Source organism: Octopus bimaculoides, chromosome 4 (genome assembly GCF_001194135.2).
Source record: "Octopus bimaculoides isolate UCB-OBI-ISO-001 chromosome 4, ASM119413v2, whole genome shotgun sequence".
NCBI lineage: Eukaryota > Metazoa > Mollusca > Cephalopoda > Octopoda > Octopodidae > Octopus > Octopus bimaculoides.
In genome coordinates, this window is record NC_068984.1 from 38916225 (window position 1) to 38940358 (window position 24134).

The 24134-nt window shown below is 33.1% G+C and overlaps 1 protein-coding gene across 1 annotated transcript in view; it reads right to left on the bottom strand.

Moving 5' to 3' along the window:
• Nucleotides 1-20719, bottom strand: part of LOC106881148 (ras-related protein Rab-2) — a 32616-nt gene extending 11897 nt beyond the window's left edge. Inside the window, exons 1-3 of the mRNA XM_014931431.2 lie at nt 20564-20719; nt 11519-11590; nt 7765-7832 (exon numbers count right to left, since the gene is read on the bottom strand). Coding sequence (XP_014786917.1) covers nt 7765-7832; nt 11519-11590; nt 20564-20609 — 186 coding nt within the window. The 5' untranslated portion in view covers nt 20610-20719. The remainder of the gene's footprint in view (nt 1-7764; nt 7833-11518; nt 11591-20563) is intronic.
• Between the last annotated feature and the right edge of the window lie 3415 nt (nt 20720-24134).

A 24134-nucleotide genomic window follows, 5' to 3' on the forward strand; every position in this document is an offset into this window, starting at 1 on the left:
GGATAGCAAATTTAGGATCTTTTTTTTTTTATTATAATGACACTCTTCAGTTTTAAGTATTTCTCACAAGAATACATGTGAAGTGAGACTTAAAAAGTTTTTATATTTATTTTGAACACAAGACATTTAGAATATTACACAATACATTGTTTACTATAACACTAAAATCATTTAATAAAATGAAATATCTTTACATTAAAAATATGTATGTATATTAAACATCACACTCCAGGGGAAGAAACTAGAAGTAGTTGATAGCTTCCACTACCTAGGTGACCAAGTTAGTAGTGGGGGTGAATGCTCAGACAGTGTTACCACTAGAATAAGAATAGCCTGGGCAAAGTTTAGAAAACGTCTACCCTTACTGGTGACAAAGGGTCTTTTGCTCAGAGTGAAAAGTAGATTGCACAATATATGTGTGCGAACTGCCATGCTTCACGGCAATGAAACATCGGCCGTGACTGCAGAGGACATGCGTAGGCTCGAAAGAAATGAAGCTAGCATGATCCGCTGAATGTGTAATGTCAGTGTGCACACACGACAGAGTGTAAGCACCCTGAGAGAAATGTTGGACATAAGAAGCATCGGATGCGGCGTGCAAGAGAAACGTTTGCGCTGGTATGGTCATGTACTACAGATGGATGAGGAGAGATGTGTGAAGAAGTGCCACTCCTAAACAGTTGAAGGAATCCGGGGTAGAGGTAGACCCAAGAAGACATGGGATGAGGTGGTCAAGCATGACCTTCGAATATAGGGCCTCACAGAAGCAATGACGAAAGACCGAGACCTATGGAGACATGTTGTGACTGCGAAGACCCGACAAATAAAGTGAGTTCACGGCGTATCCTACACCAGCTTCACATAACCAGCCCCAGCCCATTCAAGTAGCTTGGATCGTGGGGCAACCTGCTGTGCTTGAGGAGACCTTGAGTCAAGTACATCAACATCAAAATAAAAATCAACTGGAAATTGTAATTGTGATACCCATGCTGGTGGCACGTAAAAAGTACCATCTGAACGTGGCCAATGCCAGCGCCGCCTTGACTGGCTTCCGATTGCGACTGTTGCCAGCCACCCCTGGCTTCTGTGCTGGTGACACGTAAAAAGTACCCACTACACTCACGGTGTGGTTGGCGTTAGAAAGGGTATCCAGCTTCCAAGACCCCAGTTGAACTGTCCAACCCATGCTAGCATGGAAAACGGACATTAAACGAAAATGATGATGATGACAAACAGTTTGAATATATTAAATGATATATTGACTGGATAGTCACAGCAAGAATGCTTTTGGAAAGTTCCAACAGCTATTACAGTAGTTGAAACAAAACTTTTAACACCTTTCTTCTTGTAACAGCATATAATGCACAGGTTGAGGTTTATAACAGCATTTAAACAGAAACTACATAGCCTTTGTTATTTTCATCTGAATCATTCTGAAGTGTTTCAGATAGTAAATGACAGAGCAATCCAATCTTAGGGGCACGCTGTTCTTGTGAAACATGAACCTTTAATGTACTATCACTTACCATAGAAAAATGTAACATTGTAATATCAAGTTAAATTCTTTATTACACATTTGTTAGCTTGGACAATAGATATAACTTTTGCCATTCTGAATATGACCGTGGAATAAGGAGTAATATCTAGTTCTTGCATATAATGAGCACCCTTAATTTTTAGGGGTAACAATCTAGAAACAGTGCATGTTATACAAAAATTAGATATATGATACATGGGTGTGTATATACAAAGTGTATCATTAAAAAAAAAATCAATAAAAAAATAAAAAATTGTACAAAGAGTCTTGAAATGCCATAGCCGGTTCATATCAGGTTAACTAATATCAGAGAGAGAGAGAGTGTGTTTGTGTGTTGCCTAAGAAACGACTTACTGTTTAACCAAGTTAAATAAACAGTTGATTAGTTAATTGGATATTTAACAAATTGTCTAATATTAAAGGAGTGGAACTGAGACAGTGCATGTGTTAATAATATTGGCATAATGACTCTCACTAGACAACTAAATTTATTTCAACACACAAATTCACATAAAGAATCTTGCAAACCAGATACAAAAATGTAGATATAACCATTACAACCAATCTTACCAATCAATTTTGCACTGGGTACTAAAATTAGATGTTACATAACAGCATGGTTGAGTAATACCATTTGCTTTTCAGAGATAACAGGTATGGAAAAAGAAAAATTTTATTATTTTTTTCCATACCTGCTGTCTCTGAAGAGCAAATGTATTACTTAACCATGCTGTTATATAACATCTGATTTAGTACCTAGTGTGAAACTGATTGGTTAGATCAGCTATAATGGATTTATAATATTGTATATTGAGATTAACAAACCCACTGACAAACATACAAGTGCATCTTTTTTCTAATGTATGGATCCTTAGACAACTTACACGCTCTCACACATTGCATGGTATATTGCAACAGATTGCACATGACAGTTGTTATCCTTGACAGTCTGATCTACATAGTTGTCAAAGACTCACCTCAGATACATATTCCCACCATAGAATACATCTTATTCCCACCATAACCTAGGACATTCAAAAAATATCTCAATGCCTTCCAACAAGTTCTACATGAGGTGGCTGCCACTGCAGATGATGGACCTGGTCACATATTTTTTCTGCCATACCTGCTATTTTTGAAAAGCATGCAGTATTATTTGACTGTGCTGTTATATAACATCAAGTTTTAGCACTCAGTACAAAACTGATGGGTAAGATCAGTTGTAATTGATATGAGAGAGAGAGAGAGAAAGAGAGAGAGAAAGAGAAAGAGAGAGAAATATTGGTCATGGGGAAATATTACTTTACTTCGAAACAGGTGAGGGTTGGCAACAAGCAGGGCATCCAGCTTACAGAAAATCTGCCTCAACAAACTCTGTGCAACCCATGTGAGCATGAAAAAGAGGACATAGAAAACTTTGTCAATGATTATGATCTAGACATTTATACAACACTTGAAATCCAGTTGTTGTCTTAAGAATGATGTGTAGTTCTCAGTGAATCCATAAACCAATTTTAATTTCCAGTTAGACTCAAATCACTTGTGTCACTAATGTTCTTAAGAGAACAAGAGAATAAACTTAATTCATAAGTCAATAGAATTAATCATCTATTGACATCTACCCTATGAACAGTCAAGTGACTCATGTGAATATATAGAAATAATACAATTGTACATAAATCTGCTCTTCTAATACAAAGAATATTGATGGGACACTCCTATAAAATGTCTACTAAGTGTAGACAACAGATAGAATAGTCACCGGAGAAAGAAAGAAAAAAAAGAGATGTGATGTGAAAGTTAGATGTAAAGACCAACAGAAAGTTAATGATGAAAAAAATGAAAAAAAAAAGAGGCTAATGGCTTCAAAATCTGCAACAACTCTATCACAATTGTATCCATTTTTATTTGTGCATTTAGTTTTTGCTTCAACAAGATTCATGACAAGCTGGATTTTGAAGAAAAAATAAATAAATGTAACAGGTGTTTTTACAAATTCAAATTGATAGTAAGACTTCAAAAGTCTAGCACGTGACTACACATTTGTTGCAGTCTTAATTCCAGTAATGTGACATTTTTTTCTTAGCTTGGAATTCCTTTATTTGAATGTAAAGCAAAAAGTTTTTTAAAAACAAGTATATTCACAAACATGTGCATACAAGTATCCTTTTGCTCAATTTTTTTTTTTCTTTTACTGATTGTTTCTGCTTGCCATCTGTTTTAGAAGATCAATGCATAAAGTTCAATCTGAAAAGTTCTGTCTAGAATAAAATAAAACCTCGATAATTTGTACTACAATAAAGATATTTAAAATATGGAACTTAATTTTGAATCACTGTAAACTGCAAATATGATTTCTTAGAAACTTGTAGTAAAAGTATACTATCAACTGAATTGATACCATTATATACCTGGTGGTTATTTTATCAATCCCAGAGAGGTTTGAACCTGAACATAGAAGATTTAAACTACACACTCTTAGGCGTTTAGCCTGACATTCTACCATTTCTGCCACTAAGACCATACAGTAATACATATATTGATGTTTTCCAATTAGGGAAACAAAAAGTGATGGGGAGAATAAGAAAATTCCACACCAATTTATTTTCTCCACCAATGTTTATTAGTACTCATCTGCGTGCTATTTTCTGTTTAAATTTATTCTCAATTTCAACCTAATTTAAGTTGCCAGTACTTTGAACACGCTAGTATTTCAATATTATGACCAGCTGTGTTGTTATTCACTGACAACATACAACAAAATTGGATAGACTAAAACCATTCAAATTCCCAAGTATCCTGTAAAGAAAATTAGTTATAGAAGGGTTATTAAATTTAAACTTAACTTTTTAAAATTCTCTTGTGTATTCATTTTTTTTTTTTTTGAAGTATGGGTGATAGTCAAACATACCCAGTGCCCAAAATATTTGTAAATGAATACTAAACTATTAAAACAAGTCAAATAACACTACTGCATTATATAAGTTACCAGAATATGAGAATAACAGAATGGCTAATACACAGTAAAGTAAGATATCCATAATGGAACAAGCTTGATCACATTTGCTAGACTTCTACCTATGCAAACAGAAAAGCTTATGAAAACGAATTTGGAAGTTTCATGAAGTTGCTTCAAGAGTAAAACATTTACAAAAGTAAAAAGCTTTATGCCAAAAACTTCAGCAGTGAATAAATATAATATTTTGACAAACCTGTTGAATATATTAAAACCAAACTTACACATTGTTAGATAGGAAGAGGGTTCTAGAATGACAAATTTCTGAGGAAGAAGAATTCAATTCAAGTGCTTAATAGGGGATTAGGATAAGGGTATCAAAACAGTGGAAGAGAAGAGACAAGTGCATTGAGCCAATTTTAGGTGAGAAAGGAGTAAACTTTGTGGCAACTGGATAATATTTTCCTATTGAAGAAGCGTCTTACCAACCTTTGGTACCTTTCTGAGAAAGCCAAGATATGGTGATGGTTGAGAAACCATGAAGACAAACCAAGGAATGTATGCAAAACATGAAAATAAGTCTACTGGAATAGCCAACAAGAAGTCCAGACTTGAACTTAATTGAAAATATATGGAAAATGTTGGCATAGCTTGTGTATGACAGACCAGAAATGACTAGTGAGGCAGAATTATGGAAATAGATTTTAGGAGCTAAAAGAAGACTGTAAACATGAGGCTTAATATCAATATAGGCAGTGTCCTTTGCTTGCAGTCAACCATGAAAGCATTTCTAGGCTGGTCATTGCTTTATGGACTAGGAGGTTATTACTTTGTTAGGAAACAGATTAGGATTAGCAACAGAAAGTGCATCTGGCTGCAGAAAATCTGCCTCAACAAATTCCATATGATCATTTCAAGCAAGGAAAAGTGGATTTTAGAATGATGCTGATGTATACTTTGTTTGTATTATATTGACATCAGGAATCTATCATTTATTTTTTCCCCCACTAACTTCAATTATCGGTGAATGTGACAAAACACATGCATACAAGAATAGAATAATATATATAAAATGAAAACTTTTAGCTAATTTGATCGACGGAACAGCTTTATTGTTACGGAAGGATAGTAGTGGAAAGAAGAGAGGAATGGAAAAGGGAAACAAAGTCCGGAATTAGCATGAAGAGAGAGCAAAACGAAATAGTAATGGTGAAAGCATGGATTGATCTTCTTGCCATGCCTGAACAATTTAGATGGTTTATTAGGGTCAAAAACAGATCTTATTAGAGATACACAGGTTTATTATTGAGAGAATGGTATGAGAGAGAGACTAGCAGAGACAGTATTGGACAAGGGGGTTATATGTCAGTTTTCAGTATTTTTGAAATGGGGGTGGAACAAATAGGTATTACATATTTTTTATATAAAAAGAGTTTTCAACAACATTACACTCATAAACCAAAGCTTTCTATTTTGGGAGCTGTAGCAGACAATGGAGCCCTCTCCACAGAGACATTAATAGAAAGTGGAGTGCCTCAGGGAACTGTATTAGGGCCACTACTGTTCATGGTGACTCTTTCGGACAAATCATCAGTTACACAGATAGCCATACTTACTAGCTATGCCAACGACACAAAAGTAGTACAAGCAGTCAAGGAACCTTCTGATGCTAATCTTCTACAGAAAGACCTAGATGCCATATATAAATGGGCTAAGGACAACAACATGCAATTTAATGCAGACAAATTCCAAGCATTCCGCTACCAGCTAATTAGTGCTCAGAAGTCACAACAACAATACTTTGGACCAAAAGGAGTGGAAATCCTAGAATCACATACAGTGCATGATCTTGGGATTTATATGAGCAACGATGCCTCGTTTCACATGCATGTCACCAAGATGGTGATAGTGTGCAGGTGAATTGCCAGATTGATTCTGAGAACCTTCAGAACAAGGGACCAGGAAACTATGGTGGTCCTATGGAAGACATTTGTCCTTAGCTGTCTGGACTACTGCTCTCAACTATGGTCACCCTACATTGTAGGATTAATAGCAGAACTCAAGGCGGTTCAGCAATACTACATGAGGAAAATTGCATCAATGGAACAGCTGAGCTACTCGGAAAGACTAAAAGAGTTACAACTACTCCCTGGAGCGAAGACAGGAGAGATACACAGTGATAGATACTGAAGGGGCTGGCACCAAACTTTGTAATCGTGAGTTATACCAGACCTTGAAATAGACGTCACTGCACTGTTCCAAAAGTCTCAGCTGTCTCATCTAGGATGAGGACCATGTACTGCAATAGCTTGGAATTCAAAGGCTCACAGCTACTTAACTCTTTGCCAAAACATCTGAGGGACCTCCATGGAGTGGGAGTAGATGTTTTCAAGAAACTGGACCTCTTACTATCTAAGATCCCAGATAAACCAATATCAAGGCAGGAAACTCAAAAGAGGGCAGCAATATTGAACTCCCTCCGTCAAAAGCTAAACCCATTGAACTGGCCAATTTAAAGGTGATTACAATAGCGGTGTCACAGCCTCAAGGCTGAAACATAAAAGAATAAATTGTATTTTTCACTATTGACCCCAAATTATCTTTCCATTAACTTTGAACTGAGGATGCTACAAATACCAGCCACATCTTTCTCAAATAATGCTCTAACATCCAAAAAAAATCTGAAGCTAAACAACTAACAGGATCCACTATATGGTCAATCAATCTACTAGAAATAGCAGCCCAAGTGCAATCAAATTATACCCTACTCCCTTCAAAAAGGAAGGATACATTAAAGAATAATATACAAAGAGTTATATAATCATGACTAGAAGTTTTCATAAGTTGGATCAATCAAGGCTAAACAACTAAGTTTTTAGCCAACAAAGAAACTTTTTTAACGATTTTCAACCCATCTGCTTTCATCTACCCTTACTTTAATTATTTTTGCCATTTTCTCCTTTACTCCCATATAACAATATAGTACAAAATAATTGTCACTACTGAGACACTATCTTTGAGATAGTGTGTTAAAACAAGTTGACATTCTTAAAAATATTATATCAAGTCTTTAACATTGAAAAATGATTAATTTTTATCTAGTGCTTTACAACAAAAATATATCAAAAGAATCATATGAATAAGAATCATAAGCATAATTAAACAGGAAAAAAGGAACAATTAATACAAAGACAAGTATAATCATAATTATTAATTCATTAATGTTTTCTTTTGAATTTGTTTAAATTTGAATAGAAGAATATAAACTTACAGTATCCCAAATCTGTAATTTTATTTGTTTTCCATCAATTGTAATCATTCGAGCACCAAATTCCACACCTGAGAGAAAAAGGTTTATTAACTAAACTCAAATAAAAGATTTTGCAACACTTTAATGGAATCTTAGAAAAATTCCTATACTTTCTCAATTCCATCATTAAACACAGATCTTGCCTTTCAGAATAATGGATTTTATCTGGGATGAAACTGATTGGCTAATATTACAAAATTTCATTTCAATCTTTAAAAAGGTTCATAACTATTATAAATTTCATCAAAATACAGCTCTACTATTCATAGTTGTCATGAAAAATTACATCTATGAGGAAATTTTCAATGAGATCAGAACCAGTATGAGATGACAGTCAGAGATATAACCTTTCTTAAGACAAAGCAGACAGCTGCATGCTTCTGAGCTTCAAGATAGCTAAATTAGATTTTAACAGGTTAACTAGTTCAGTGAGGATGGAACTCATCCAATTAAGCTGTATAGAGACTTTGAAAGAATGCTGCCATCTGAATTTTCTAGTGCTGATTAACTCCATTGCTAATAAATTCTTCATTAATCAGCTGACATATTTTAGCCAGTCATATATTTCAGTGAGATTTTCCTTTGATACATTAACATGGATCTAAAGAAGACTCAGTCACCGTTTAAATTTGTACATGTTTCTTCTGTATAACTTGAGAATAAGAAGCAGGTCATATGAAACAGACTTATTGTTTATGTAAAAGACATATGATGCAGGCATGGCTGTATGATTAAGTAGTTTACTTCCCAGCCATATAGTTTCATGATCAGTCCCACTGCATAGCACCTTGGGAAAGTATTAACAATAGCCCAGAGTGTCAATCAAAGTTTTATGAGTGAATTTGACAAACAAAAACTGAAAGAAGCCTGTCGTTTGTTTGTGCACGCATGTGTGTGTTTCTTCTGATCTGGATATCACACAGTTGAAAACAAGCATTGTTGTCATACAAGTGGGGTTGTTTGTTTCCATTTTTCTCTAAAAACAAGTCTGGTCATGGTGAAATATTAATTTATTTGGAAACAAGTGAGGACTGGCAACAGGAAAGGCATCCAGCCATAGAAAATTTACCTCAATAAATTCTGTCTAACCTATGCAAGCATAAAAAAGTTTACATTAGAACAATAATGATAATGAATCTAACAATGGAGACTAATGGTGGTCTGAGTAGATAAAAATTTTCCAATAAAAAGCTCTGCCTATAAGGTCAGAATTTCCTATCTTCTACAGCACATGAAAGCATACAGAATTATTCAAATTTGCAAATGTTATTTTCTTCTGATTACCAGATTTGACAATAAGTTAAAGGTACATAAATCATCGGAGTGTGCACAACATGCCAAACTCTAGACTAGATGTTTTCTGATAACAAATGTCAACATTTGAGTTTAAACCATACCAAAATCAACTTTACTTTCCAGTTCCCTATTTTAATGAAATAATTATTTGTAACATATTGGAAGGGAATCAGTTATACTCATTAAAAAATCCTTAAAGCTAGAAAATATTTAACTATAATCTAAGAAGTGAAGTTGAACTTCACTAGTTATTTTTCATATTTATAGAGGTTATCAGATTTTAAATTTCAATAAATGCAATTTAATCAAGTAAAATACTAAGTAAACAAATACAAAATAATTTACTATTAACCTCAAAATGAAAGAATTTCAATGTCCCATGATGTTGGGTATGTTTATGGCAATTAATAAAATACCATTATTTTGGAGATACTCAACTATCACTAAGTTGGTGACTACTGCTATGTTCAAATTGGCTAGCTGCCAATTTGAATACTATCTTCCCTAGATCTCTGGCTACCATAAACATCAGTAATGTAATGTTTACCAAATATAAATCATCTAAAATAGTATGTATTCACCTTTCTAAAAAATTATATAAAACATTCTTCAGGCAAGCATTAGTTAAGCTAATAGGATAATTGATTTTGGTATCATCAAATTATTAACTGTTTTTTGGAAAATAGGTTACAGAATAAAATTCAAATAAGATACAGATTTAAATCATACTAAAAGATCTTACCCACAGTTCTCAAACAAATGGATAGTCAGCAAAACGTTGATTAACAAAGTATCTGTAAGTCTATTCATTAATGGAAGTGGTTTGATAATTTTGAGTTAAAATAGAATAGAAATAATTAGAAACATTTTAAGACTAAATAAATTATGACTGGAATGAATTTATTTATTACCAATAAGATACTTTTTCAATCATTGCTAGCAAAGCATTCAAGATTATTTATAAAAAGCTAAACTTCATTGAGAAACCTTCCTTCATTGTTCAACATAATCACTTCCACTTCTAATAATCTTAAACTAGGCTTACAAGATGTGTTCATTCTGTCTAAAATTAAGTACTGTGTCTGCTTCTCAAAAGATTGAGCTACACTACAATTTCCACACAAATTATTTTATGTCAGAAAGTCTACATTCACAAGTTTACTCATTAAGTATTAATTCAGTTTCAAGCTTTTCATTGATTTCACTTTTTAATCCAAAACATTGGTCTTTGGATTGTAAAAAAAATCCAAGATGTACAAATATTTGAAAAGCATACAATTTCAGGTTAAAAACAGACCTCAATCATGAATAAAAGGTATTGCTCTTAAATGTCAAATTTGATTAAAATATAACAAACCTTTATTACCTGTGACAATTCTAGTAAATTTTCAAATACAAGCTTTAGAAGTATTTTCCCCTATATCTCCCACTCTCCCTTTGCATCCTTGCAAACCTACTTGCACAAAATGTGTCCCTGTTAAATCTGTTTCTCACAACATATTCTCCTAACAGCCCCTCCCTCAATTTGTGTCTGCTCACTGCATTCCCTCTCTTCCACAATCTTGCAAACTTACCCACCCATTCACCCTATCTAATCCTTGATTCCTCTTCACTTATCCTCACCCACACACACTCTCTATCTCTGACTGAGGTAGCCATGTATCTCCTTTAATGCACGGCCAACACAATGCCACCTCCCTTAATACTACTCCTACCTCAGTTGAAGAGTTTTGTCTTGTAAGTTACCTGGTGACCTCACTGGTGCTGGTGCCATGTAAAAAGCATTCGGTATACTCTGTAAAGTAGTGTATGTAAGTGAAGAGGAATAAAAGATTAGGGTGAATGGGTGGGTAAGTTCAAAAGAGTGTGAAAAGGGAATGGAAGAGAAGGAATGCAGTGAGTGGACACAAATAGAGGGAAGAGTTGTTCGAATATGTTGTGAGGAAGAGATTTAACAGGGACACATTTTGTGCAAGTAAGTTTGCAAGGGTGCAAGAGCATCTAGCTATAAAACCATGTCACAACAGACTTGCCAGCTCCTGTCAAACCATCCAACCCAAACCAGCATGGAAAACAGACATTAAATGATGATAATGATGTTCCAAACACCAGCTCTATAATAAAATTATTTTACCAAATCCCTCCAAACTCTTGATTATTATCAAAATTGGAAAATACATAGTTATTCCACTAGAAATATGGTTGTAAAGAGATCAAACCATATTTTGTGCTAGTATTCTTTATTTTTAAGCTCAGTTTCTATTGATGTATTATCAGAACCTCTTCATAGATTTTCCCCAAACTACAAGACAAGATTTTTTTTTATAACATAATATTTTCACTAATTTCACTCATAATTTAAGATTTAACAACAATTTTAATGATTCAAGACAAAAATGAATAAAAAATATATACCAACCTATGGTTAAATCATGTACAGGCTGAAATCTCTTATCAGTAAACTGCAGCAGCAGACAGGATTTACCAACACCTAGTGAAGTAAAGAACTTGGTTACTATCAAGATACAATAGAAAGATAAAACAAACAAAAAAAAATCATAATAATTTCATTACAATGAAGGCAGAAAAATGTGTGAGGAAGAGAGAGGAGTATATATGGGTACTTCCCCCACAATTTCATTTGATTTTTCAGAAATCAAAACCTGAGATTTTAAAATTTATGTTTGAATTTTAGAATTCTACAACCAACCATATAGTTAACCCTTCTGTTACCATATTTCTGTTGAAATACACTGCTTTGTTTAAATCAATTTAAAAAAAGCAGAATTTAGTAAAATAACTCAAGTTGGTGTTTGGAACATCACCATCGTTTAATGTTTATTTTCCATGCTTGCATGAGTTGGACAGTCTGACAAGAGCTGGAGAGCTGTCCAGGCCCTGTCTGTTTTGGTATGGTATTACAGTGTGCCAGGTGCTTTTTATGAGGCACCAGCATGGGTGCATTTTACATGGTACTAACACTTGCAACTCAAAGACCTCTCAGTTGGGAGAGGGAGTAGGTGCATGCTTGTATGCATGGATCGCCACAATATTACTTAGCTTAATGTATCTTCTCACGTACAACAAATTGCCACAACTTTCAGTTCCTTGTCATCTCCTCAGTGAGACCCAGCATTTGAAGCTGCTTTCTCATCACACTGTCCCAGGTCTTCCCTCCACAATTAGAAATCAGTACTTCTTTAAGCAGCTGTCCTCATCCATACACAATACATGACCATACCAGCAGAGTATTCTCTCTTGCACACATCTGATGCCTCTTATACCCAGTTTTCCTGTTAAATCATTTACACTGTTGTGTGTGCACACTGACATTACCCATCCAGCAGAGCTTGCTGGCTTAATTTTTTCAAGCCTTCACATGTCCTCTGTAGTCATAGCTCATGTTTCACTGCCATGTAGCATACACAAGCATCATACAATCTGCCTTTCACTCTGAGGGAGAGGCCCTTTGTTACTAACAAAGATAGTAACTGATTTTTGCCTAGCCCATCTCTTACTCTAGCAACTATGCTTTCAGAACTTTCTCTACTGCTAACTTGGTCACCTAGGTAACAGAAGCTATCTACTACTTCTAAGGATCCCCCAAGCATTTGAGGGAGTCTATTTTCTGTACATTTTTAGTGTTTATTGTACCTGCACATTTGCCACACACAAAGGCTATAAATTACAAAAAACTGATGGAAGGTTTTAATTTAAACAGGAAGCTTGTATGATAGAATCAGAGGCAATCTTGGACAAGTTGGTATCAAAAGGGTTGTATGTTGTATTGATTGTATAATACAACCTGAGAATTTATAGATTTATTACATGATATCAGATGTCCAAAAGATCAATAATGTCATATAAGGGAAGAGATTTCAATCCAGAAAAACATTCTAGAAATTGTGAGAAATTTATAAGAAAAAGCAATCAAAATTTATTATTGTATTTATAGAATATAAATGTACAAGTCTGTTTTTCTTGGAAAATAAATGCATAGATATTAAAAGATAAGAGTAGTTATTACAAAGATATCTTTAAAAAAAATTATTTTTAAAAAAACAAAACTGGGATGAGATTGGAAATCTGAATGACTTTTTTAAACAGAAACAAGTAGCACACAGGTGCGAAATTGAGAAGTTTATGTATCTTAAAAAAGTTTAAAGAGCAAAAGTGCTTAAGAAAGTCTATTGATATTCTACTAACAAACCTTATTTGACAAGAGGTTTGACCTGAGATCATGTGCTGAAATGAATATGGCTGCATTATTATAGTTTTATTGTATATTTATGACCTGGTCACCAAAACTCAGGATGAAGCATTAGCAACTGTTCTAGAATTTATCCTACTTTTTAATTGTAGCTCCAATTAACATATTCTGTTGTCTAACATAGGAGGCTTATTACCATTAGCCAGATCTGAAAGGCTCTGTTTCCCACAATGAAGAAGCTAGTAATAAGTGGAATTTGAACTTAGAATGCAGAGAGAACAGGTACTGCAAGTTATCACATTTACTGCTGCAACAATTCTGCCAATTCATTGTCCTGAACTGGTATTTTATTGAACCCCAGTTCCTCCCCCCCCCCAAAAAAATGAAAGGCAAAGTTAACCTTAGAGAACAGAGAGCTAGAACAAATACCTCAAAGCATTTTATCTGACACTCTAATGACTACCAATTTGCTACCTTTTTAGTGCTTTATAATACAGAAGGAAATACAACAATATGCCAGTAAAACGGCTAAACTTGCTATTATAAAGCCACAGACTGACGAATCCTCAACTTATATTCCACACACAGAAATAAAAAAAATTCCATGAGAATTTTAATATTTTGACATTTGTTTTTTAGGGCCATCTATTCCTGAATTTTAAAATATTTTTAAATGGAATATTTTCAAAATTAAATTTGTTTGAGATTTAAGCCAGCATAAACTTCATTAAAAATTAAAAAATGAAATCCAAACATATTCTAGCCGTGACAAACATTATTTACAGAATGTTCTCAAATAAATTTGAGTTTTAAGCAGTCTTGAATGTATTAAAACAGTTCAAATGTTACAGACATACTGTTTCCCTTAATTTTTCTTTTCAACAGGCCATGATGTCATTTGCAGAAAGGACTAAGTAGTTTTCAACTAAACTTTTAATGAAGCCATTCATACAAATCTTCCTTATCAAAATCAATAATTTTAAAATCCCAAAACTAGCAGATCAATTTATTACATACAAGATTATTGCTCAAAATTAGTACAAACACATAAGCTTTGTTCACTGATGAAAAATTAATCCCAGCGTTCATATTTTATTATAAACATGAGTTGATTAAATGAAACAGAGACCTTCATAAGGAAGAATATAAGATTGTAATATTTTGGGGATTAGCAGAATCCTAAGAGTGTCAGACAAAATGCTTTATGGTATTTGTCCCAGCTTTCAAATACTAGAGTCAATACAATCAACTGTTCTTTTCCCCCTAAATTTGAAGTCTTGTATTAAAAGAAATCAGTACTTAAGAAGAAAAATTACTGGGAGGAAATTAGGGTGTCAGCAGCTTATTATGAAATGCTTTGTCAGAGTTCTACATTCCTGGTGCAAGTTCAATTAATGATATTTACTTCAAAAACACATTTCAAATACTAGAATATTACAATATTTAATTGCATTTAACTAATATTACTCTTAGTAACTATTAATACCAGTTAGGAAAAAAAAAAAAAATTCTAACCTTCATAAGATGACTAGCCCAAACCAAACCAATAATATACTTACTCCATGCATTTATCAAGTACCTCTTCCATAGGGTCCAATCAGAAGCAACATTCTCTGGCTGGATTCCCAAGCTTGACCAACTGAGATTATGGATATTATCCAACAGTCTCATTCTTTGTCAACCCCTAAGTCTCCTACCAGTTGATCCTTCCCTGCAGTATTCTAATCATGCCGGTAGCATTGGAGTTTTGACCTCTCAATGCAGAGAAGTAGCAGCTCAACCAAAAGAAACTTACTAATTGCTGAGCTATGCAACCTGTTGAGTAATGTTACTCCAGAGATCCTTTGGAAGAACCCCCATTTCAGCTGCTTGCATTCACAGTTGCACTCTTTCAGTTATTACTCAACATTCATGACCAATATAATATAGTTCCTATCCACTGAAAATAAGTAAACCTGCAATAACTTAGATAATACTTTCCATCACCAATGTATGTCAACATCCGACCAAATTGTAACTATATTCAGCTTATTTAACCTTTACATTCTATAAAATTTTAATATCCCAATAAATAGGTGTAGAATGTAATGCATAACGCAAACCTTTTTTGCAGATATTTAAATTATGACTGGCAGCAAAATTTCCTCATTCATAGAGACTACTTTGACAGTCTATTTCTTTACGAAATAGTCTAGATTTATCAACCAATGTTTCTAAACATGAATTTCCCACCAGTTGACAATTTTTTTCTTTCATTAATTAAAACATGGATATATGTCAGCTATACATTTCAAACTCAGCACTGTAAACCACTGAACCAATCACCACATTCAGTTCAACACTATCACAAAAACTTCTCATCCTGAACGCATTATCTTCAACTAAATAGACTGGTACATAACATAAATATAGCACAAAACTTGATGTGAAATTCAGTTCACAAAAACAAGATACTTTATTCAAATGGTTGGGTGATTATTATGAAAGCATTTACAAATGAAATCCATATACAAAATTTCCAACAAGATTTTACAGAAACTATTTAACCTGAACTGAATGAGTATAAATTGTTTGAATTATGATTTTAATGTGATGTGCAAGCCTGTCACTGAAATGTTCATGTTAGTTACTACATTCAACCATATGAAAAACAGTATAACTCAAATGATCTATTTCAGGAAGAGCATTTGTTAAAACAAAATTGTTTAGTAAATGTCTTCTATAATAAGCCTCAGGTCAACTAAAAACTAAAACCATGAGAGAAATTTGATATGAAGGCGTGGAAGGCATGTTTTCGGATAGTTGACTCAACATAGCATCTGGTTTCACACCACCCAACTCCTTGTGGTGTGTTTAGAGGAGTCCACTGCTTAAAGCAGTGATTCTCAACCATTTTTTGCCAATGGACCCTTTCGATTCCTATTTTAATCTGCTGAACCACCACAGCCTTTCGATGTATATAAAAAAAAAAAAGTTTTTTTTTTCTTTTTTATATTTAAGTATTATTAGGAACTGCATAAAAAATGTGTTGTAAAAGTATAAGAAATTTATTGCACATAAAATTTAACAAAATCTTTTATAGACCCCAGTTGAGAATCAGTGGTTTAAAGAATTCAGGCAAAGTCCCTGATTTGCAGATAACTTCTTCCTTTCTGTCCTGAAAAGAGTCACAAGAACCGTCCTTCTGACTACACCATAAAAAATTTTAAACAAAGATATAAATTTTTTTTATTAATTTAATGAAAGTGCTATCATTTATTTTTTTACAAATAATATATAAAAAGGTACAAGATGTAATATCATTTAAATAAGTGTTTGTTTGTTTTTTCATTCAAATACTTCATGAAGAGGTTTTATTTGATAAAAATGTAGCTTGCTTTCCTATCAATAGCGATAATCTCTAGAGTGAAAATTTGCATAGAATAATCCATCCATGAACACACAAATGGCTTACATATTCATAAGGAAAACCAGTGAAATAGTGAAATTCAAGAGAGTATAATATATGAGCAACAATCATCAAGTGAAAAGCTTTGCTTAAGGAAATTCCAAAGACACAAACATATGGAGCAAGAATCGGGAGTAATTGCTTCTAACAGGTAGAATGTATAAATTTCATTAATAACCTTAGTAGAAATCTGGTTGTCATGATCACTGGACGATTATGAATTATATCAAATTTTTTTTCAACTGCTTAAGATTAAATTATATTACAGAATTATCTAAATTAATTGAATGTGAAATATATAATTTAAGAAATATTTAAGAAACGAGACGACAGAACAAGAAGTAGTTTTAGTTTCATAATCAAATTGAGATCATCATATTTGCTATAGAAAAAAAAAAAGAGTACAATTGATTAGTATTAACAGCAATCTATGTACATACACACACACATCTTAGAGAAATTGGATCTGTAATTATTCCTGAAATCAACACAATTTCGGACTACCATTCTATAATTCAGCAACTGAATTATTAAATTTCTCATTCACAACAAGCTAGTTAAAAGTGTCGGACAATATTACGCAGATGATGAGCAAAATTGAGGAAATTAAAGAAAAAATGTGAAAAATAGCCTTTCAGACTTAAAAATCAATATATAAGTTATGAGCTATAGGAAGTAATAATAATTATGCCTGCAAGGGTTTCAGAAACATAGAATTAAGTCTTTATATGAATCGTTCGAAAGATTTTAAAATGTTGGTTTTGTAGTATTTAACTATTTTTATTAAAAAATTTTCAATAACATTCGTCTTGGGTTTACATTAATAATCACATAATGCATCCAACAGTTGTTGGAAATGAAAGTAAGATGTAAACAACCAATATGTCAGGATATTGGCAACTAGAGAACTATGTCACTCAGATTAGTCTAAAGAGGAGTGATTATATACAACAGCACTACTACCACTGGTAAATCTGCATTGTTAACGAAATATATTGGACATATGGTGTATTCTCTCAATAGATTGTCGCAAATATATATGACAACTTAAGATTGAATTAATAAATATTCATGTATTTTCTCTCCGACGACGGATTCTGCCCGAAACGTTAGGCTTTTTTATGGCACAATTTATTCCACTGAATTACTTGCATTACTCTTTGCCAACGTAGAATATCACTAGTTTCTTATTTATTTATAGCTTGCTATAACGTAGACTATATTTCATCAATAAAAATACAGAGAAAAAGATGAGAAAACAAGGCTTGCAAATGAATTCAATAAATCGAATCCATATTTTTTCAGGCCAGCTGCGAACCTAACGTAATAAATAACTTCCACAGCAACTATATTATATACACACACGCACTAATAGCTGAACAAGCTGTTGGTTGAACACGTACTAGTCATACATAGATATTTGCTCCACTCACAACTCAAATCATATAGAATTGAAGACAAATACGATTAAGAGGTTTCTCGCAAGAGGCATGCATGAAGAAACGAAGTAGTAGTCGATACAAATAACGCTACCTTTCATCTTATGAATTTTTAACACTATCGAAAAGGCCACTGACAATTGAAAATAGTTAAAAGGATGTTAACTAAATGAATATGTATACATACACACATACACACACATGTATACATATATATCTTGTGACTTTCTAAAAATAAATCGATAATGCATCAATATGGAGACAATGTTTTAGTATATATACTGCCGAAGGTAACAAAGAGACATCATTGACAATATTTTATTTTACTCATTACACAAAGCATTAATGAACAAAGCTTGAACTAAGTGAAATACACCCATAAACACGAAATAGGGCAACGAAATTCAGTAGCAGTTCGAGTAAGAGAGACAGCGAATGATCAGTTACATTTATAGAACTATAATCTTAATGGGTACAGTTATATTCTACATAGGCAAAGAATATTTAATGACAGTAATTAACAACAGTCAATCATAGAAACAATTTTATTCATTACAATGGTTGCAATTGATATACAAAAACAATATTCAAACCTAGACAACCATTATGGTTGTGTAGGATATATATATACATTGCAGGTCGTCACACCCAGAAAATATTTTTATGCAAGTCTTTTAAAGCGGGTCATTTGTTCATATATATACTGTTAAAATTAATCTCACCCGATAAATATCTTTCAAAAATCGTTCTGAAATAGCTGCAAGGTACTATCTTATTTAATGAGAGTTCAGATAATTATTTACATCCCAGAGAGCAAAATATTAGAGATTCAGTCTAAATAACAAACGACATATTTATGAAATTCAATATAAAGGACCCGAAAACGAGCAAAGAAAATCTCTTTATGGACCCATTACGAAGTACAAGGACGCAGTTTTAGTCATGTTTAACTGGCCGACGGCGGGGACTGCTTAAAACCCTAGCGTAAATATTGATTGCCTCTTAGAATAGGAATACACTTGAAAATACTCGCAGACACACAAGTACATGGAGATATATCATATACATTAGACAATTGTATATTTTCACCAGTGATCTCGCTTTCTATATACCAAAATATACACCTATTAGGCTAAATGGTCTACAGTATACTTATAAATATACACCTTACTAACCCCTTTAAATAATTAACTAACAGATATATAGAATTCAACAATTCCTACAAATACGTAAAATACACAATGTAAACACGTCTCGTGTTGGTGAATTTTAATATGAATTATTGAATGGGTTTAAAGGCGCATATATATATATATATATACACACACACATCTGTGCCCCGTGTTAAAGAAAAAAAAAAGAATCAGTAAGAGGCAATTTAATATGACAAAAAGTAATAACCAAAAATATAATATACTCTAATCGAATCTGAATAGCAACAAAGGAAAATTATATGAATCATTTTAGTTAATTAAAGAAAATGAAAGGAATTAAGGTACTATGTTGATTTTTTTTCCTGACTAGCCAAACCTAGTAGAATATTCCACTGTAATAGGAATTTCAATTGCATGGAAATAAAAATGATATTTATATAAAAAAGCTACCTTTGTGTTATTCAAATAAAACATTGAAAAATATAAAACAATCAAAAGAGAAAATAAATATTATCCAGATGTTTTTGATTTATAAAACGAAAACAAAGGAACAAAAGGGTTGAAAATAATCAAAAGGTGGGATACATAAATCACAAGTAACAAACTACTAATTGGTGCGTTTTATTTTTCATCAATAAAAATATGGCCATTAGTATCTAACCGCGACTATGCAATTGTCACGTTTCCATTATATAATAACAGTTATTGTAATATACTAGGGGTTTTTTTGTTTGTTTTTTAACAGTAATTAAATTACAGAAGTATAAACAGAAAAAAAGCAAACAAGTGTTAGGTAATATTTTTCAGAGATGAAAAAAAAATATTAAAATACATAAAACGTCACCGAGAAACGAAACAAACAAAAATGCATGGAAGATAAACGGTATACATATATATATATATATATTAACATCTATTGAGGCATAGGGAACAGAGGGAATTAGTATTATAGCTAACAGGTGACAATTGAGTTGTGAATATTTTTAAAATATTATCTTCGCAGTGCTGCTAGTGTCAGTAAAAGAGAAAAAGGGAAGAGGCGTGGGCAGTAGTCAGGGAAGATATCAAACGTCGACAAGTGGTATACGAATGGTGTACGACTTTCGTCAACATGAAAACACAGAACATTCTCAGCACGTAAAATAATTTATCATGAAAGTTATATAGAAAATATATTAAAGTAAAAACTATAAATACTATATATAAATCTTACCTGTATCACCTATAATAATGTACTTAAATAAATATGCATATGACATCCTGAAGCTTGATCCGAGACAGTTTAAGCTACGTAAAAGTATGTCTGCTGATGACGTCACCGGACGTTGACGTCACGCTTTACCGTTCTACGTTATATAGAGGGCGCAACCGTCTGGAAAAAAAATCTGTCTTCTTGCTTTATATATCTTCGCAGATTATGAAATACGATTGTCTACTTTAAAGTATATATGCATCAAGAAAAGAAAGGCGGGAAAAAAAGACGAATTCCAAGCATATAAAGAATAAATGAAAAATGTAATTCAAAAAACCGATAAATTTATTATACAGTATAAACAACTGACTTTTTCTTCAGTTGCCAACAACAACAAAATGAGGGCGAAATATAATGCACTAATATACATTTTCGACAGTTTTAAAACCCATTTCTTACACTCATTTATAATAATTCCTTTGTTAGAAATTTATTAAACACTATAAAATATTTTTAAGTCGAGAGATTATCAACGCCAAAATAAGTGGACGAAATTTCATATTTGATGATTATGTTAGGAGTGATGGTAAAACAAATGCAAAATAGGATTAAAATAGGGGATATGCACTTTAGCATTAAAGGCACCACATTATTCCAGTTAGATGTTTGCCTAAATAGAAAATAAAAAGTACTTTTCCTTTGTTGAATTAAAAGAATCTTTGACAAGATAGTGTGTAAGCATTTGTTGAAAAAGTATCAAGGGAGTTAAATACCTACCAAATGAGGTTCTATATTATTTAAATTTATTTTCTATGTATCCCTATTTTAGAATAGCTACACTATGTCCCTAAGTGATAAGGGGGTTAAATGCGGATTAATGAGGATTTATCTAACTATATTTACTGTTATTTATGTACCTAGGTTTTAGAATAGGTACACTGTATCTCTAATGGAGTTGGAGACAGGAAAAGCATCTGGCTGTAAAACACTACCTCAGAAAGTCTATCCAATCCATGTCAGTGAATGGAAAAGCAGATAAAATCGAGGTGGAGACAGACAGTCTGGATAAAAGTGTTTAATAAGTCAAATTATAAGCAACATGTAAACACAGGAACAGTGTGTGTTATATATATATATATATATATATATATATATATATATATAGGGTGGTTATAAATACTAAAATAATGGTAGTAGACAAATATAATTTTAATGTAACATTTATTACAACAGAAACATTTACCACTCAATATGGCTGCTCTTTTGGGCAATTACTGCCTCCACACAAGAACAAAATTTTTTGCAGCTGCTGCAACCTCTGCCTTTTTGATTTTGCATGTCACACACATGGTGCAAGTCTTCAAACTGTTGACACTCAAGTGTGGTGAAACATTGGTCCTTGCATGAAGTACACCCCATAAAAAGTAATCGAGAAAGTTGAGATCTGTGCTATTTCTGGGCCAGATGTTGGCCCTCACAAAAAATGGCATCTCACCAAGGAAAGCCTGTGTTGCTTTTGACCCATGGTATGGTACAGAATCCTGGATAAGTACCATATTGTCAAGCCCAAACTTGTGCTCCATCCAAGGTAACAGAGAGTTCTTCAGGATGTCCAGATACTCCTTTATGCCAATCTTAAAGCCAGACTCAATGAAGTGCTGGTCCATGATACTTCCATCACTTGCCACAGCTCCACATACCATTACTAAGACAGGATTCTTAGTCTCAAACACAGTGGGGGTGGTGTCAGAAGGGTTGTATGCGATCACTCAAGAATTTCTGTGATTCACCTCAGCATCTACAGTGAACTTTTTCTCATCCACAAACATGAGAGTTTTTTATGCACCTTGATGCTTGATGAATGACAGAAGCTTTCAGCATCTCTCAGCTCTGATTGCTTTGGCCTTGGCTGTTACGAGGTGACAGCATCATCGAACATACCTAGTCATGCTAAGGTTCCTATTCACAGCTCTAGACACTATGGGAAAGAACACATTGCATTTCTTTTCAAGATGTGTTGGCTTCAATTGAGCATTTGAGGCCAGCAAGAAACTTTGGATTGTGTTTGGAATCACTTTGAGTCTTGTGTTCTTTTCTATCAATCTTTTCCTCTTCTTTAAATTGTTTATACACATGATAAACTGTTGCTTTTGGAAGTTTCACTAACATAGCAATTTTATTGGCAATGTGCCTGGCACACACCAAAACAACAATGGTAGAATGATTCTGTTGTTCCATGACTTTCTGTTGTCGAATCAGTATGCCTTTTACCTGAAAAATAAAGAGAAGGATTAGATTTTCAAACAAGTAGGGTTTTGTCAAAAAATGAAACATTAAATTCACTAAGTCACTGCTAAAAATTGGTCTCAATTTATCTACAAGACCCTGTATATATTGCTACTAAATACAAACAGAAAGGACAATGCTACCAGAATAATTTGAAGAATTTAAGCTTTATTGTATCCCACTTATTTTTAAACTCAAAGTTGAAATTCAGCTTGTGTAAAACACTGAATAGTTCTGGCTTTAAATCACAGAAGTGAGACATTTTAGAATTAAACCAGCTGCCTCCCTGAATCAAAAGTCAAAGGAACTCCATAAATATAAGTAGTAGTATTTTTGAAACAATGTCAACGTGATGTATCATTAGACAAAATAAATATCATATTGACATGATTCTATACAATGTTCATCATGTTAAATCGATAGAAATGACAGTTAGAAATTATGTAGAAATTGTTAATTGAAGATAGTGGGTCTTGAATTTAAGGTCAAAGAAATAGTACTTGAGTTCTATATACAATTTTTCTCATTTCATCCTTGAAGGTTTGATATTTGTAATATCTTTCAGTAAACCAACGACCCACTGACTAATGAGACATTGTTATCACAGGAGCTTCTACAGGGTTTGAATTATAAAATGAAAGACTCCAGGAGATGTTTGAAATCTGGAAGAAAGCTATTTAGTCAATACATTTGAAGAGAAACATTGTTAGTTAGTAATAGAGATATTTAGAGGTGAACAGCATCAGAAAATAGGAATAAGATACTATGAAATTGGATAAACTGGTTATATACTTTAACTATAATAGCAACTGTAAATAAGAGTACCTTTAGCTTAACTGAGAGTGTATAATTAAGTACATGTTTGCATAGTTGTGTCAGAATGAGGTTAACTTGAATAAGAAACAGTTTGGCTTGCATCAGCATGTAATCCTAAAGATATCATCTTTCTTGTTAACCAATTGCAATAAAAGTTCTTAAAATATGAACAAAACATCGTTTGATCTCTGACAGAATTTAATGGCTTAGAGTTTGGTGAAGACTGAAAAACTAATTGGACACCTGTGATTCTTAATCTGGTTGACAAGCCTATCCTTAGGTTAAGGATTACCAATCAGGTTAAAGTGGGCACTGTGGTGGTGGTGGTGGTGGTGGTGGTGGTGGTGGTGGTGGCAGTGGGTGAGGGCATTTAGTGTTTAGAAAAATTATGATGTTCTTTTTTAGAAATATAATATCTAAGCTAGGTATAATACTTATATTTTATTCTTTTATTCTTTTTTTCTTTTATTTGTCTTGGTAAATTGACTGT